At 43.0% G+C, this 17,757-nt stretch overlaps 1 protein-coding gene across 2 annotated transcripts in view; it reads right to left on the bottom strand.

Moving 5' to 3' along the window:
- Positions 1-243: 243 nt before the first annotated feature.
- The window catches only part of KCNIP2 (potassium voltage-gated channel interacting protein 2), a 285,947-nt gene continuing 268,433 nt past the window's right edge, over positions 244-17,757 (bottom strand). For both annotated transcript variants that reach the window (XM_086922655.1, XM_086922656.1), the window contains exons 7-8: positions 5,576-5,638; positions 244-2,808 (exon numbers count right to left, since the gene is read on the bottom strand). In XM_086922655.1, the coding sequence (XP_086778781.1) occupies positions 2,761-2,808; positions 5,576-5,638 (111 nt within the window). In that variant the 3' untranslated portion in view covers positions 244-2,760. The remainder of the gene's footprint in view (positions 2,809-5,575; positions 5,639-17,757) is intronic.

The raw sequence follows: 17,757 nt of genomic DNA, 5'->3' as shown, positions 1-17,757 counted from the left end.
ACTGGGGCCACATGTGAATAATGAACCTAGAAGGAAAACTCTTCATCATCAAATTAAAGTCACCTATTGATTCCCTTTAACATTTTTAATAAGATAGGTTTACTCATTGGAGGGCCACATTAGAAACTTGATCATTTCAAAATGATGTGTACCTCATTATTTGAGTGACTCCCTACTGGAAGGAATGGGGTGTTAGCAGGCGATGCTGAACATGATGATGTCATTGTTGGCACAATAAGATGCCAGTCTTATTCAGTGCAACACATTTCTACCAGTTTAGAACATTTCGCTCCTGGGGGACCTTTCATGAAGGGAGCTCAGGATCACTACATACAAGAATATTGACAACAGCTAATAACTGACTTCATGTATGATAAAAACAAGTATTGTGAAAAGGCTAACTATAGAAAATACAAGTGGAAGAGGGAGTTGAAGACAACTGGCACATAGAATCACTGCAGAACTTTGCACAGCTCCCATGGCCCTAGGCAAGGTTTCTGAAAAAGTTCTGCCTTTGCATTTAATTAGAGAGAACATGTTTGATTTGTTAGTGTATGCCTGGTGATGGAAGCCCAATCTCCTTCCACTTTCCAAGATTATTGAAAATTGACATTGTAATAAGGTTTTCTTTTTCACTGCCATGTCAATTTCATTTGAGTTTGCCTCAGGGGGTTCTGGAAAGATTTTTCCTGGCTTTGGTTGCCCAGTTGTAAATTATCTTTAGTTCATGTCTGTGTAAATCAAAATTGTGACACAACATCAGAAGCACGACCAAAGGTAATTTAGCACTGAACATGCCCCTTCTCCTGCTCCTTTAAGTAGTGTGGACAATTATTGGAAAAGTATTAGGATAACCCCTCCTTTATGTCAGATGAAATGGTCTTTTTTAGTACTTCAATGTTTTACCTCTCACAACAATCTAATACTCCATTGCATGTCAAACAAACATAGGTACAAACCCATCCATTGAACCTAACATGTCCAAAATGTTTACTCTACGATCGAGGCAATGGAATCTAAGTCCCAACTAAGGGACTACGACTTAACAATCAACAAAGCAAAGCTGACCACTAACCACCCTAGGGCAACACGAAAACTGCATGTGCTCAGGTGATAACATGCTTATCTCTAGACTAATACTCTCCTCCCATTTCTCCAAACAAATGACTGGAAGCCTCACTACAAGACTGACAGATCATTAAAAAAAATCCCACTGATCTATTAGGCAGGAGAAACACATTGATCATTTTAAACCATGGTCTAGTCGAAAATGGGCAATATCTGTTATTTTTAGCAAATGTAGCTGTGTACTGGCTGTCCTACATTTGAAATGTGAAACTCAGGAACATTCTTATTACTAATGACTATTGAAAGCACATAATTCTACGGACATTAGTGGTGATAGTGTTTTATTGGATTCTAAAGCTATGCGACTTTGGACAGTTCCAAACAGTTTGTTCTTTCAGAGAAAGCAAACTTGCAAAGACATCTATCCAGTGTTCTATCACAAGCGGACCATAATAAACTTTCTAATGCCAAGAGAATGAGCAGGAACTTTGCAGATTCAAACTCAGAGCCTCAACCACATCTTTGTGTATTTGCATCGGAAGAGATGGTCTTTCCAAACACTTGTTCTATTATGTTGTTTGGCCACTGCCTTCATCTCCTTTGTACCCATATTCAACTTGTTCCTTCCCCACCCCCGACTGAAATTGGTTCATGCAACTCAGCATTGATAACGCAAGCATATCCTGTAACTGAGGTCTACTTAAATATGCAAACCGGAAAAAAAGCTAACAACAAAGCAAGCAGGATGTGTAGTCTCTATAGGAACCTTACAACAGTGCAGGATTCCCCTTCCCTCTTTATCAAACTTGATTCAAGTTTTGGATTTCAAAGGACAATTTCTAATTAATAAACTAACTTAGAAAAGATACAGCAAGCAGATATTGGTGCAAAAAATGTACTAGTGATACATCCTTCGGTTGATCTTATTGGATTTGCAATTTGATGATTTGATAAGCTGCAGTTCATGAGTAGTCCTTTGTATATTAACTATGTCCATCGGTCCATAGTATGTTCAGTTGCCTTTCCGGCATGCCTTTCAGTATGGTGCATGCAATAATCTCCAGATTTTCATCATTCATTACTGGCCATGCTTCTTCTTAGTGTAATTTTTTAACAGGTCTCCTAGTCACACATTATGTTTCACTGCAGAACGACCGATGGTTACAGATGTAAGGCTGTAGAGTATCAGCAGCAGTGCTGGGTATGCTACCGCAGGAGTATGTCATTAGCAGACCTCAGAGTTAAGACTACCTCAATCCACAGAGAGTTAATAAAAGATCTATTTGTATGTAAGTGACAGGAGGTATGAAATTCATGCTGAAGAATGTGACCCATCGTGAGTTGTCCGACAGTCTATCTCTAGTGCATTTAGCTGTCCAGTATTGGTAATAATCCCCCTGCCATACCCGTGAGCAAGCTGAAGCCTTGGCAAGTCAACCTATGGCATAGAGGATCGGAGTTCTTATTGTGTTGGGTGCATTGGATCAGGGCACAAGGACCCTCCACGGGCAAGTTCCTCTTGTTATGTCTCAAGTTTTCCCAGTAACCAAAAATCTTAAAAAAGATTGATTTTGTAAACTGCATTATGTCTTTTTCAGAGATTCTGTTATGTGGTTTGTGCAGCAAGAAGAAAGTTCGTCCAGTATGTAGGTTGAGGTGTAGCCATAAAGAGAAAAGAGAGGCGCTTGAGAACTAAATTACGTTGTCAAACAGCTGCATGGACCTCATGATATTTTCATCCTAAGGAAATATAAAAACAAATAAAAAATAATGAGACCAGATCTCCAATGGATGTCACGTAATTAAACAAGCAAGTAGAGGACTGAAAGTCAATATAATGTATGGGTGAGTGTGACGGAGATTTAAAACAATAAATATTATTTTCAATGCTTTTTGGACCTACAATTGCTTATTTTTTTAGTCTTCAAGTTTTACAATATAGTCAGAATATTTTCAATCATTTTAGCAGTAACTATTAAAGTCCCCCCCGCAGTATTTTCTGTCTCGCTTTCTTTGTCGTTACACCACCAGTAACAAATTCAAAACACTTTCTGTCCTTTGCAGCAAAATAGAAATGTTCATAACTTTTGAGTCTGACATTCTCAATTTTATTAAGGAAACAGATCGGAGGATTATGTTTTCTTGCTATTTAATTAAAAACTCATCATCAAAATTCATAACACCATTCAATAATAAAGATATAACAACACATCTAACAACAAAGGATTACGCTCTCCCTGAGTCCCCAGGAAAAATTACAATATGACATCAAAATCAACTGTTCATTCAGGCGTCTATAAGGTCACGATCTAATAACAAATCTTCCTCATGTCTTGCTGTTAAGCAGCCGCAATAACTATCTTGTTCAAATGTGTCTGATTGCCCTTGATTGTCTATATTGATCCTGTGGAATTTAGTGTGTTGAATCACCGGCTCTTGGTTACTCATTCACCAATGGTTAAGCAAGTTGGATTTCTAAGGATATGCAATGCTTTATGAAAAGCTCACGTAAGGAGCACTGCACAGCGGCTGTTCTTCAAGTTAGGGCTAGACAGTGCCTTTTCTTTTTCCTGTCTCTAGCTTTGAGGGTCTGTTCTGGCTCTGCTAGGGTCTGCTTACTTCCTGTCAGACGGTCTTGCCATGCACCTGCTGCACTTTGGAAACCTACAGGCACCTTCTTCTCCGTTCATATGGCTTCCTCAGTTAACACTTTCACCATAAGGACCATTGTGTTTGGCACACAACTTCCCAAAGGATGACGTGTAAAATTTGGAGCACGACCCTCCATTAAGGGGAAATGTACTTAAGTAAGTTCAAGAGGGGGAATCCATACCATATATGTTTATTATATTACTCGAGTTAAGTTTGCAAGTATGGTGTTACATTTATAAATATGTTTTCTCATAATGATTAATCACTAAGACGTTAATCACTTAGAAGATTAAACTTGGACTGATTATTCTTAACCTCCAAGCTTTTGCATAATAAAAAAAATCACAGTATCTATAAAGTGAGATGCCTGATCGAAATCTCAAATTCCTTTTTGGAGTGAGCTCCCTGCAATCTTATCACATTGCCTACATTTACCATGTTCAATGTTTACCTTTTAATCATTCCTAAATACTTTCCTGTAGCCTTCGTTTTCTTTTTTTTTTATTTAGAGAGGACCACCCTCTGATATATTAACCTTTTTCCTTTTCTTTTTTAACTTTAACCATTCCATTACCTTTTATTGTAATAATTTCTCTTAGCCCATAGAACTTACCTGTGATATACGTGTTTTTACTCTCCTAGTTTTATTACTGTGATATTTTTTCATCATGTAATTAATCAGTGAAAATGGAATGTCAGCCACATGCCTGTGTTCTTTTAGAGTAAAAGCCAGGACAACTAAAGCAGTGAACATTTGTGCAATGTAATATCTCCTCTTGTTGAGTAAAGAGCAATAGTTTTGCAAGACTGTAACGAAATGTATAAACATCATAATATGTCAATTTGGTCTCAAATGTACCTGTATTAATTCACATTCATTTTGGACGTTTTCAGACTTTTCCTTGCTTTTAGAAAAATGGGACTTTAGGACTTTATCTCCCATTGTACTTTCACTCTTACATTCTTCTACATACTTCTTAGGTTAGACTAGACCAAATGAGCCTGCTGAGATATTTGTACCTTAATAGGAAGTCGAATTAAATGAACTTGCTACAGATATATGAATACACATATGTTTTGTTCTACCAGAGTAAGTGAATCTAATTACTGCAGAAGTAAACATTTTTAATAGATTTGAAATATGAGTAGGTGATTCTTAGATATTTTCAGTGTTCAGTAAACTTAATATCCACGTCTAACTATGACTAACCTAAGTGCTTATTGGGTTTTAATATAATATTTTGCAATACAGATTGTGCTTCCTGACTGCTGTGTTGAAATTAACAGATATTAGAACACTGGAATTTAGAGCATTCCATTGAATACAATGGAGTGCTCCGGGCTTCTACGGGCCGGAAGAAGCCCGCAGAGCAACATTCCAATGTTGTTTTGGTCACAGCTGCTGCTCCGAGAAGCCTTTGTTTTTAGTAATTAGAACATTGTGCCCTATAGGGGAGGAATGTTCTAATCGCCTTAGAGCCTTGTTAGCGGGCTCTATCGGCCGTTAAAGGCCTGCTAAAAAGTTGTTGAAGGCCCTCGCCTTCGGCTTGGGCCTTTAACGCTGGAGCAGGCCTTTAATGGCTGGTAGAGTCCGCTGGGTCAGGTTCTAAGGCTATATTATCACTAAAGTTCTTAAGATGATATTTTTCTTAAGTTATCTTCTGGTCTAGCCATATCAACTGAACTGAATCTAGGTCTAAACATGATGCTATTGACAAACAATCCTACATAAAAGCACACAATTAGTGATGGGGCTGGATATTGATTGCCATTTTAATAAATGCAATTAACAGTCATCAAATGGATCAAAACATGAATTAATATTTAAATAGTGTGAGTGGCTTCCTCTCCTTACCTTCTGACAAGATTCAATGAATTCTTCAATTGTTACTACACCATCTTTATTTCTGTCCATTTTCTGGAAAAAGGAAAACATGCTTTTGAAAGTTTGATCTAAACTCACATACAAGAAAACTGACATAGCTAGTACACCAACCAGCAGTAACACCCCCCCCTTGCCCTGATTATGACTTGATGCCACAAATTACATCAATGATGACATACAAATCACATTACTAAGGACATTAACAATGACCTCCCATGGTAGGAAGCCGCCTGCAGGTGATATGTGAATCCCTTCAAGCCTAAGAGTTTTTGAGCATTCATGTGCGTTAGCTTTGCTAATTAGGTCCTTCAAGAGTAAATATACTACTACAATATTGATACGTCATCTCAATGCAATAGAAGTCTAGAGTCCATTTAGTTTCTCTAGCATTTTGAAAATTCACCCTTTCATCTTACATTTTTCCAACCAGCCAAGGTTAATTGTGAGAGGGTCCATTATACATATATGTTGGTTTAAGTAGGCATTTCTGAAGATTAGGGTATTGCTCAAGGAGTTGAACTAGACAACAGTGCCATCTGACTGATCAGAAGAGTTATGTCTTAGAAAGTAGACCATGAAAAAATAAGGTGGGAGTGCCATCTATATAGCTTACTTTGCAATTTACGGTAATTTACCTTACTATAGAGGTTTTATGTAAAGGAGGACACATACATTTTTAAGGTTGAGTAGAGTACTCTCAGGGGACTTGAGATCAGACATAAAATCTAGACCAAGCTTTCCCTTTTTTACAGTGCAGCCTCGATGGAGCTGGTATTTATGGCTAAATAGGGGCCCATGTGTCTTATAAAAAAGTGTACAGTAGATTAATAATAAATTCAGACCCCGATGACACTTTTAATAGCTGGTTTTGGACTTGGAGTCTCCAACTGTTCAAGACCACAGAAGACCTCAAATGTGTTACTTATTGAAACACGATCTGTTTTTCCCCTTTCAGTGAACATATATGGAAATAAACAATTACAGAGAGCTTTCATGATGTATAGGGTAATGCAATATCACCAGTAATGTTATTAACACCTTGGCTGCTAGGGGGTTTTCCCCTCCTGCGCTGATGATTTATGAATACTATGGTTTCATGACAAGGTCAACTCGTCAAACGCACAGCGCAGGTAAAACCCATGACGAGTTGACCTTGTCATGAGCATGGAAGGGGTTAATGATGCTCTTTCTCCAAAATTATGTTGCAGTTGATGGTTAGTGCATCGGGGGAGTTGGGATGCACAGCTCATCGTAATTGAGAAACATCAGTGGTATTTAGTAATATTATCACAACAATACAACCATTACCTCCCTGTACAAAGGAGTTCCAGTAAGTTATTTTAATATACCTTGACCCCTGGTCATATTTTCACATGGTGCTGGGTGCAAACAGTGAACTTTGACCATGCTCTGCACCCAAGCTCTTGGCACCCAAGGCATTTAGGGCATAGCCTTCGGTTACACCATTACAAGCTATGGCTTCATGGAATGGCATTTGCCTTTATTGAGCACCCAGTTCACTGAGCTCAGAGCACACAGGGCTGTTTATAGACTGAACTATCCTCCTGGTCCCACAGTCACCATAGGCACAGACACGACAGGGAATGGTCTTAATTTATGCCCAGATGGCTTGGGACTGGCTGAGTCTTTTTTTATCATACTCAACTCCGAGTCCCTTATCCTCCAGTTCTCACAGAACTCGGCCTGCAACCAAAGTCCACACCCTACACGCATGTCCCATGTCTGAAGTGGCCTTTTCTTTCGACAATGTCCAGTGAGCTCTGGATACACTGTGTGAACTTTGGCTGTACGGGGTTTCCAAAACTATGGGCCCTAGAATAAGCAGGACATAGCTTTTGATTATACCCTTTAGGAACTAGATGCTTTTCTGACCTCAACAAAAGACTACAGAGGCCTGCATTATTATTATTTTATTACTTTAGAAAGGTTCACAAACCGGTTTGCCGGTGACAGTTAAGGAACTTCACAGGTTGGTTTAATGTATTTAGGTTAATAAACAGGATTTTAGAAAGCCACAAAGCCTTCATTATACTTATTTTTGTTTAAGCATGTTTACTACACCTCTGAGGTACCCATTTGCTCACCCAAGTGTTGGCATGCATTCCCTTTGGCCCGACACGCTCTTCGCCTTAATTTGTTACCAGGAAATGATTTTGCAAAATGTGATTTGGTATCTGCTAATTTCTGGGAAATGTAGTGTTAGGCAGAGCAAACGTTTAAAAGTTTTAGTACTCAACTAAAATTTAGTTGTTAATCAACTGTGACCTGTCCAGATTTTCAACCAATCAGATATGTATTCGTAGTCGGAAATTGGGCTTACTATACCAATTTACAACTTGAACATACATTCCCATTTTCTTTTGAATTCCTCCAAAACAACACTCTTCCTAAAAATGGAAATATTCTGAATCAATCTCTGTCTTAATAGAAAGTGTGGCCTAAATCTGTTCAGAACGTTATGCTGGGGTGAAGAGGAAATGATCATAAGGGGCGTAGAATAAGGTTTTCAAGTTCTTGGACTCTTCCTATTCCTTTTGCTCCCATATTGAACAAATCTCTACACGATGTTGTAGGGGGACGAGCTGTTGTTTCCAAATTTCTTACAGATTTGTCGTCCATGGTCAATATTGTTAGCAACCCTAAAAATGTTTCCCTCTGGGCTAAGCATCATACACACATGCATATTTGCCAAGCATAATATTATTGTATTTTAAACGTGTTTATTTAAATTGGAAAGCACCTACTTTGTTGCTCTTACTACATTGTGGTGTTACTTGGGTTACACCGTGCATGAACTTTCTGTTGTTTAGCTTGTAAAAGAGTCATAGTTTGGGAAACAAATACCAATTTGTATGCAGAGCTGCACCTCTTTTCTGAGAATAGCACACCTAGTAGTCCTAGTTCTGCAAATATGTGAAGCATGATGCAGCAAATAGTACTTGGAAATGAAGTGTGTAGTGTCTTCCCCAGCCCTGGAGCATGCAGATGAATTATGCCACACAGGATCTGCGGTTAAGCGTTACTTTATTCCTCAGCATACGCTCACACAAACTACATTATTTCATACATCACATTAACCACACTCTAACACCTCCCCACATATTACGTAGTTCCTGTTCAGAGTCCACCCAGAACCACAAGGGTCCAAGTGCGTATAACATCAATATGCAACATATCCCCCTTTGTTCTTCTTCTAAATCCCTCCTGCAAATCCCACGTTTCAAACGTAAAAAGTGGGGAGGAGCCAATTTCTCAACTTTGGCTCCCACCTTTTGGAACTCCCTCCCCGACCACCTACGATTTGCTACACACTATTCCTCCTTCCACAAAGATCTAAAAACTTTTTTGTTTAAACAGGCCTTCTCCTTGTAACTTGTCCCTCCTTTCTCTCCGCCCTCAGTTGCTGGACCTACTTCTATAGCGCCAAGAAACCGTAGGGTGAACGCTGCGCTTTACAAATGTTTTAAATTCATTCATTCAAATTCATTTGTTAAATTAAATGGTGCAGACATCACAATGATCACATTTTCTGGATTAACCAGCACTTGAGCCAGACCTGCTGGCAGGGTCACTTCACGTGTGGTTTCAGGACTTGACAATTGTTGTGGTAGGTTTTCAAAGTGTGATATGTCCCAAGTGATGGATTGTCCGGGACGATGTACTGTCACCATTTGTCCCTTGTACCCCACAGCCTGTAAAGGATCAATGGCAAAAGGAGCCTCTGTGTAACCAGTACCCAGTCTCCTTTGTCAAAGACTGTCTCCTGGGCAGGGCGAAGCTGATCAGCATATGTTTTTCCTTTTCCTTTTCCGAGTTGAGTAGGTGTTTTGAAACTTGTCAGCATTCACTGATCGATCCGGGGGTCCATTGCGGTGGTTTTGTTCTGAAGGGTCTCCCAAATAGCAAGATGGCAGGACTCTCACCAGTTGTGAAGTGAGGAATGACTTCTTCCATTGACGCTCATTGAATCACACTATTGAGGGTGCCCAGGAATCATTCAACTACATCAATGAATTGGGGCCAGAGGGGTGTATTCTTTTGGTGTTTGACGTTGAGCCGGACAAGAACGTCTTTGAACTCTTTGATGTTAAAAGACAGACCATTGTCAGATTTGAGGATTTTTGGATTACCCCACTTTGCAAAGATTTCATCAAGTCAACTCATCATGCACATTTTTGAACTTTTGGATTACAACATCATTGGCAACGGTCTGAATACTTCTTCTCCATTATTGCGTAGTAATACGTTCTTTGATTATGGTCATGTTTTTATCTGCATTGGTGGCAGGAATGATTTATCCCACCAACAGAGCTGCTGGTGTGATGAATTTCACTATAAAGTTGAGATGTTCTTCAGCTGTCTTGGATGTTGAACTGTGATGATGTAGCGGCGCTTGTGAAAAGTAATCTGCTGGGTTTTGATCAAATTGACAGTGCTCAGGCCAATCCTGACACTGCAGCGAGGACATGGAAAAGAGTGGTGGGTGGCTGGTAAGTTCTTTTTCCCTATTTTGTTTAACTGTTTCCTTGTTGTCTGTTTCCCTCCCTCCCCCACCTCCTTGTTATCTGTCATCGCCCCGACTCTCCACTCTGCCTGTACAGCAGCCGCTACTGGGTGTAGACACCCTAAGGTAGGTAGCTCATTGGCTACCTCCCCAGAAAACACCACTAAATTGAGTATTTAGGGGCACCCCTGAAACCAGGAACTCAGATTTGACGGAGCAACAGAAGGAGAGTCAATGCCTGGCGAGAATTGTAGCAGAACTTTGGACTTTGATGTGAACCCCTGCCGTCCTCAGCCCTCTCTCAACAATCGAGACAGAATGACTTATCCTGCATGCTTGAGCATGACCAAGGCCTGCCAGCACTTCAACCAGCACCAAAAGTCTCCTGTAGAGTAGAGGAGCTACTCCTCTGCAGTCCGCAGGCACTGACAAGCAGCGTCGGGCCCACTGCCTAACATCTCCCCGGCCCGACCGACGCCACAGACAACCAGGAGAAGGTTCTCGTGCTCTGGAAGTCGAAATCTGTCTCCCCACTGAGTGTGAAGAAACCAGGACCCATCAGAGCCATGCAGTACCAAGCCCCGGGGTACCGGACGCCCTGCATCAAATACCAACAACGAGGGTCCAGTCTGGACTTTCACTGCACCAGGACCAAGCAGCTGTCAAGGGACTTCTACCTCACTGAAACCCACTACGAGAGTGGCCCAGCTGCCTTTAATTCTCCTCATCCAGCTGTTTGTCCCTGACTGTGAGGTGCATCAAACATATCTGCTCCCGAGCTCTCAGGCCCAAGTTCCAATGAACCGGCTGTGTCCTCATGCTTCAAGACCCCTTGTGACCTGAGCCCTTGTTGGGCTAGCCCACACGTCCCACTGTGCAGCCTCATTCGGATAGCCTCCCTCTTCTGTAGCACTCCAGCTACCAGCCTCACCAGCACCCTGCTCCCGCTAGAACCCGGGCAGTTTTTGAAGAACTGCTGGTAGAACTTTGAACCTTGTCCCACTACTATTCCGGTTTTAGAGGATGAACCTCTGAAACTGATTGTACCTACCTTATATTTATCTCTGACTTTTCCTCCTGTAGAAGTGTATTGTGAGAAAAAGCGCACAAGTTGAAATGCTTTACTTACCTGCGCATATTTTTATCAAAAACTGTGCTTACCTTGAAATATGTTCTTAAACTTGAAAATATATATACAAATGAGTGTTATTTATTTTCAAAATTGGTCTCAAATTTATTCTTTGAGTGTGTGTCTCATTTATTGTCTCTGTGAGTACAACAAACGCTTAGCACTACCCTCTGATAAGCCTAACTGCTTTCCCACACTACCACAAAAGAGGGCATCAGTATTATCTACTTTAGCCTCTATAAACCAATTGGGGACCCACTGGACTCTGCACAGTGTACTTTGTTGTAGGACTCTATGTAGAGAGCTAGCTTCCTACACTCCCTCACTCTCTGTTTGCCTCTCTGTCTCTCCATTTCTCCTGCTCGATCTCTCTGGCTATGAAAGCCCAGTTTTCATCATTTTTCTTTGCCGGCTGTTCCACTGTAGCCCCGTTGCAAGCTCTCCACTCTTATCTCTTAGCTCTGTCATGGCATTTTATACAGATCAGCTCCTCATAACCCATTGAGTGAGCAGGATGGAATGGTTCTGTTCCACGCCACAGGGCTTGTGTGCCGAGGACGGAACCATTCTGTCCTCTGCACACAACCACCAAATTCCTCTGCTGTTTACAGCAGAGGGATTTTCTTTTATGTTTTGAGCCTCAGGAGCAGGAGAAGAGCTTCCCCAACCTCCCTAGGCATTTCTTTCCAGTGTAGTGAAGATTGGTGCGCATGGCGTGCCAACTTCATTACACTGAAAGTGAAAGTGAAATGGGTCAATCAACTCATTTCACTTTCACTGTCTACATGCTCGCAGGGCTATCTCGGTCCCCCAAGCACCTAGGCAGATGGGAAAGGTATCACTAGTGGATCCCTTCTTGGTGATTGCCGCAGGAGGGTGATCCCCAAGCGGGCATCCACCACTAGACACCAGGGAGGGGGAGGGGCCTTTTGGGTATGGGCTGAGTGGCGTTGAGTGGTAGAATATTTGTGCCAGCATGCTGATCCCACGCCGAAGTGTTTTAGTCCAGGGCTCGGCGGCCATCTAGGGAAACCTCTCCAACCCAGACATTGCTGAAAACTAGACATCCAGGGGAGTCCAGGGTGGTGTGGAGTGCGTGGATCCCCAATGTTTTCTTACCCAGAATCCCCTGCAAATCTCAAATTTAGCTTAAAAAAAATCATATGTTCCTCACGTTTCTGTATGGGAAAGTTGTGGGACCAATGGGCTTGCACAAATTTCCTATCACCCAGCGTTTATTTATTTATTTTATTTATCTATTGAAATTTATAGAGCGCGCAATCACCTGACAGGCATCCTGGCGCTAGAGAAAGGGTGGGACGGTGATTCCGAGGGATCAGAAATGACAATTCCACAGGACACAACTGCTGAGACTAGGCTATAGTGTGGGAAATAGCCATGTTTTCAACCTCCTCCTGAACTGGAGGAGTTCACTGATTTGCCTGAGTTCCAGCGGAAGGGTATTCCACAACTTGGCTGCTGCAACTTCGAAGGACCTACCACCAGCTCTGACCTTCTTAAATCTTGGTACCCTCACCAGCTTTGCTTCAGCCGAACGCAACAGTCTGGTAGGAACATACCAGTCAAACTTGTTCTGCAGGGGAACCGGGCCAGCTCCATGCAAGGATTTAAACAATATACAGAGTGACTTAAACTGAATACGCTGCTTCCCTGGCAGCCAGTGAAGCTCAGCAAGAGCCCGCGAAGATGAAGATCTCCTAGGCCAACCAAGCGCAAGTTTCGCCGCTGAAGACTGGACTCTTTGCAACCTATCCACAAGAGTTCTAGGAGACTCGAGCAGGAGGGCATTGCAATATTCGAGCCTACTGAGGATCGTGCTCTGAGTAATTAGCTTACATGCGTCGGGGGGGGAGCAGATGGAGAATCTTGCGCAAGGATCTGATGATGGACAGACAGCAACCCACGGTTTTAGTCACTTGCACCTCCATGGTTAACTTGTCATCAACTATCACCCCCAAATTGCGCACGGTCTGTACAGGCCGGACCGCATTGGGAGTCTCCGATGGCCAGAAATTGGAGGGCAACGTCGGAGGGATCTTTTGCGTCGAGCAGAACAGCACCTCCGTTTTCGAGGCGTTATATTGCAGCGAATTTTCCCTCAGCCACACAGCCGTATCACGCAGGCAACTATGAAACTCCTCGATCGAAGTTGAATTCTCTCCCTCCAGGGAGAGAATCTTCTGAGTATCATCACCATAGTTAATAATGTTGATGTTATATTGTTTAATTACCGCGATCAAGGGTTTCATGTAAGCGTTAAAGAGAATAGGGCTGATAGCCAAGCCTTGAGGCACTCCATGCGAGACAATGGAGAATGCCGACTGAAACGGAGGAAGAGATACCACTTGCTGTCTACCCATCAAAAATGACCCAAGCCATTTCAAAGCACAACCCGTGACTCCCAGTTCATGCAGTCTATCTAGCAAGGTGAGATGATTTACCGTATCGAATGCGGCAGTACAAGTACCGCTGCCTGCCCTTTGTCTGCACGCATCCGAAGATCATCCATTACCGTCACCAGGGCCGTTTCTGTGCCATGAGCAGGCCGAAAGCCGAATTGGACATCCTCCAACAGCTTATGATGTTCCAAGTAGTTGGTGAGGGTATGACTCACAGCTCGCTCCATAATTTTAGCGGGAAAGGGCAACTGAGAGATAGGCCTATAGTTCATGGCACATTCAGGGTCCAGGGAGGGCTTTTTCAGCAATGGCGTTACCAGAGCTTGTTTCCATTGTATAGGGACCTGTCCTTCACTAAAGGACCGGTTACAGATCCGAAGAAGAGAGGGGAACAACTCGTCCTCGAATGCTTTCCATATTTTGCAAGGTAATGAATCCAATAAGGAGCCCGAGGATATAGCCATTGCAAGGCTACGGAACTCTTTCATATCGAGCGATGGAAAAACATCTAACTGAAAGTCCTTGCCTCTCTCGGCACTGGTTACAATGTCCGTTTGGTTGACTGCTACCTGGTCACCCACTTCTAAATTAGGCACCCTTCCTTCTTCCTTACACCCTATGGTACTCTCTAATTCCTCAATAATTTTATTGACTTTCTCCTGAAAAAAACCCGCCAAATCATCACAAAGTGCCTGAGTGGGAGGGATTATGTTTTTAACACAGTCAGGGTTAGTCAGTTTATTGAGGATATTGAAAATGCTCCTTGTACTATTAGGGGCATTCAGTATCTGGTTCGCATAAAAATCTGCGTTCGCAGATTTAATCGCTTTCCTATAAATAGACAGCTTCGTTCTCCAAGAAGCTCTATCTACGGCCTCATAGTGGTGCCTCCACACCCTCTCTGCGTGCTTACACTCGCTCTTAAGGTGCTTAAGGTTGTCATTAAACCACGGGGCTGATGGTCTACCCCTGTTATAGTGCTTTTTCAGAGGGGCTAAACTATCCAGGACGGCTATAATTTCTCCACAGAGGGCTGAGTAATTTCCCTCCACATGCACCTCCGGGGAGAAGTCCTGTCCCTGAAACAACTGCTTAGAGCCCTTCAAAAAATGATCAGTCCAGTCCATAGGGAGAATCTCTCCCACAGAGAGAAGATCTACCTCTGACAGAATAAGATCAAGTGTGTGGCCATCCGTGTGAGTAGCCTCCAATACCCATTGAACCAGGCCCAAATCCTCACAGGAGTTAATGATGTTAAAAAAAGCGGAGTCCAATTTACCATTATACCACAGATTAAAGTCACCAAGGACCAATAATCTCCAATGGGTAGTGCTCATGTTCGTCAACATCTCCAGCAACGCCTGCTGTTGTTGCTGGTTGAGGGCCCCCGGCGGTCTATAGCAAATAATGCCTGTTACGGTCTGACCCTGCAAGTTAGTAATCGAGAAACCCAGGCACTCAAAACCCAGCACTTCATCAATATCTAAATAGGCAAGCTTGAGCGAGTCCTTATAAATTAGACCTACCCCACCACCCCTACCACTCGTTCTAGGTTTATGAAGAATTTTGTAGTTAGGGGGGCATGCAAGGCCAAGGTCGATCTTACACTCAGGGAGAGTCCAGGTCTCTGTCATAAACAGAATATCCAGGTCATGGGACTCAAGTACCAATTGAATTTCTATCTTGTGCTTCCCCAATGATCTTACATTTAGTAAGCCACACGGAATTGTACCCTGTTTCAGAAACTCGGACAGGGGGCGAGCAGAGTCCGCCAAACAAATCCCACCCTTGGTCTGACTCTCTAATTCAATGCGTCGGAGTTCCGCCGAAGAATACTGGATAGACCTACAGGCAGCATTACCAGAGTTCCTACCAACCACTACCGGAGCGGCAGCATGGCTGGCGCTGAGCGCTGCCCTAGCGCGGACGAGCGCAGACGGGCAGGACTCAGGCACGACTCCGGCGCGCCACTGTCGTGCCCGCTGCGTGCGTCCGCTGCGCGCTCGCGTCAGCATCTGTTTTTATCTGATTGGGCCAGGGCCTGGGGAAAAGACTAGACCGCTACCAGGCAACAATGGCGGCTCCGCTCGCAGGGACGGACCTCGCCAGACTGGGACTGCGGGGAGCCAGATGAAACAGGCTCTCAAGACGCCAGCAGCACCGGGGGGATTACCGTGGGCAGAAAAGTGCTATGTGCAATATAGAGCGGGTAAACTAAAAGCTAAAAAATACGAGCACACAATATTATAAAAATTGCTGTTAATCGCAATACAGTGTAATCCTTTAAAAAACACGCTAGTAATAAGCAACAGAAAGCTCCTGCAACTGTCCTTCACACTCCACAATCTCTAATGCTGCGCGGTCGCGTCAGCATCTGTTTTTATCTGATTGGGCCAGGGCCTGGGGAAAAGACTAGACCGCTACCAGCCAACAATGGCGGCTCCGCTCGCACGGACGGACCTCGCCAGACTGGGACTGCGGGGAGCCAGATGAAACAGGCTCTCAAGACGCCAGCGGCACCGGGGGGATTACCGTGGGCAGTAAAGTGCTATATGCAATATAGAGCGGGTAAACTAAAGCTAAAAAATACGAGCACACAATATTATTAAAATTGCTGTTAATCGCAATACAGTGTAATCCTTTAAAAAACGCGCTAGTAATAAGCAACAGAAAGCTCCTGCTACTGTCCTTCACACTCCACAATCTCTAAAGACCTCTCGATAAAAATGCTACCTCACTTGTGTGGGTGGGCCAAGTGCCCGAAACAGGGAAGGGCCCAAAACTTATTGTGGAGGCATAACAAAACAACCTGGTTTTGCAAGGCGGTCACTTGGGGAAATTCTGTGTGGCTGGAAGTTTGTGGCTCCCCACAGATTCCAGAGCTTTCCATCACAGAAATGTGAGGATAAATATGTTTTTTGGCAAAGTTTGAGGTTTGCAAGGGATTCTGGGTAACAGAACCTAGGGAGAACCACCCCATCCTGGATTCTAGTTTTAAAAAATGCACAGGTTTGCTAAGTTTTCCTAGGTGCTGGCTGAGCCAGGGCCCAAAATCCACAGATATGCACATTGCAAAAAAGGGACAGTTTTTACTGAAAAAATGTATGTGTCAACATTGCGTTTTGTACCCTTTCCAGTCAGGGACAGTAGGATTATCCACACAAGTGAGGATTCCAGAACTTTCCATCACAGAACTGTGATGAAAATTTGTTTTTGTTTGACAAAGTTTGAAGTTTGAATTCTGGGTAACAGAACCTGGTGAAAGCCATACATGTCACCCGATCCTGAATTCCCCTGGGTATCTGGTTTTAAAAAATGGACAGGTTTGCTAGGTGTCTCTAGGTGCCGCCTGAGCTAGGGTCCAAAATCTACAGCTAGGCACATTGCAAAAAAGAGGTCAGTTTTCAAAGGAAAAATGTGATGTGCCCAAGTTGCATTTTGGGCAGTTTCCTGCAGCGGGCACTAGGCCTAAGCAAACAAGGGAGGTACCATTTTTATCTGAAGACTTGGGGGAATGCTGGGTAGGTGGAAGTTTGTGGCTCTCCGCAGACTCCAGAACTTTCCATCACAGAAATATAAGGAAAATGTTTTTTTTTTTTTACAAAGTTTGAAGTTTGCAAGGGAATCTGAGTAACAGAACCTGATGAGAGCCACACAGTCACCCCATCCTGGATTCCCCCGGGTGTCTAGTTTAAAATAAAGTACAGGTTAGTAGGTTTCTCTAGGTGCCCGCTCGGCTAGCGTTCAAAATCCACAGCTAGGCACATTGAAAAAAGGGGCAGATTTCACTAGAAACATGTGATGTGTCCACGTTGCGTTTTGGGCCGGTTTCTGCTGGGGGCACTATGCCTACCTTCACAAGTGAGGTACCATTTTTATCAGAAGACTTCGGGAAACACAGAATAATAGAACAAGAGTTATTACCAATTGACTTTCTATGCATTTCTACCTTACAAATGTAAGACAGTATGTAAAAAAGAGGTCATTTTGAAAAATGCTGTCTATTTCAATTGCTAGCATGGGTACCCAAAAATTTGGAGATGTGCAAATAACCACTGCTTCTAAACTCATTTTGGAA

This window comes from Lissotriton vulgaris, chromosome 5, assembly GCF_964263255.1.
Source record: "Lissotriton vulgaris chromosome 5, aLisVul1.2, whole genome shotgun sequence".
In the NCBI taxonomy this organism is placed as follows: Eukaryota; Metazoa; Chordata; class Amphibia; order Caudata; family Salamandridae; genus Lissotriton; species Lissotriton vulgaris.
Note: the sequence above shows the minus strand (reverse complement) of the source record. Positions and strands in the feature narration are given on the sequence as shown.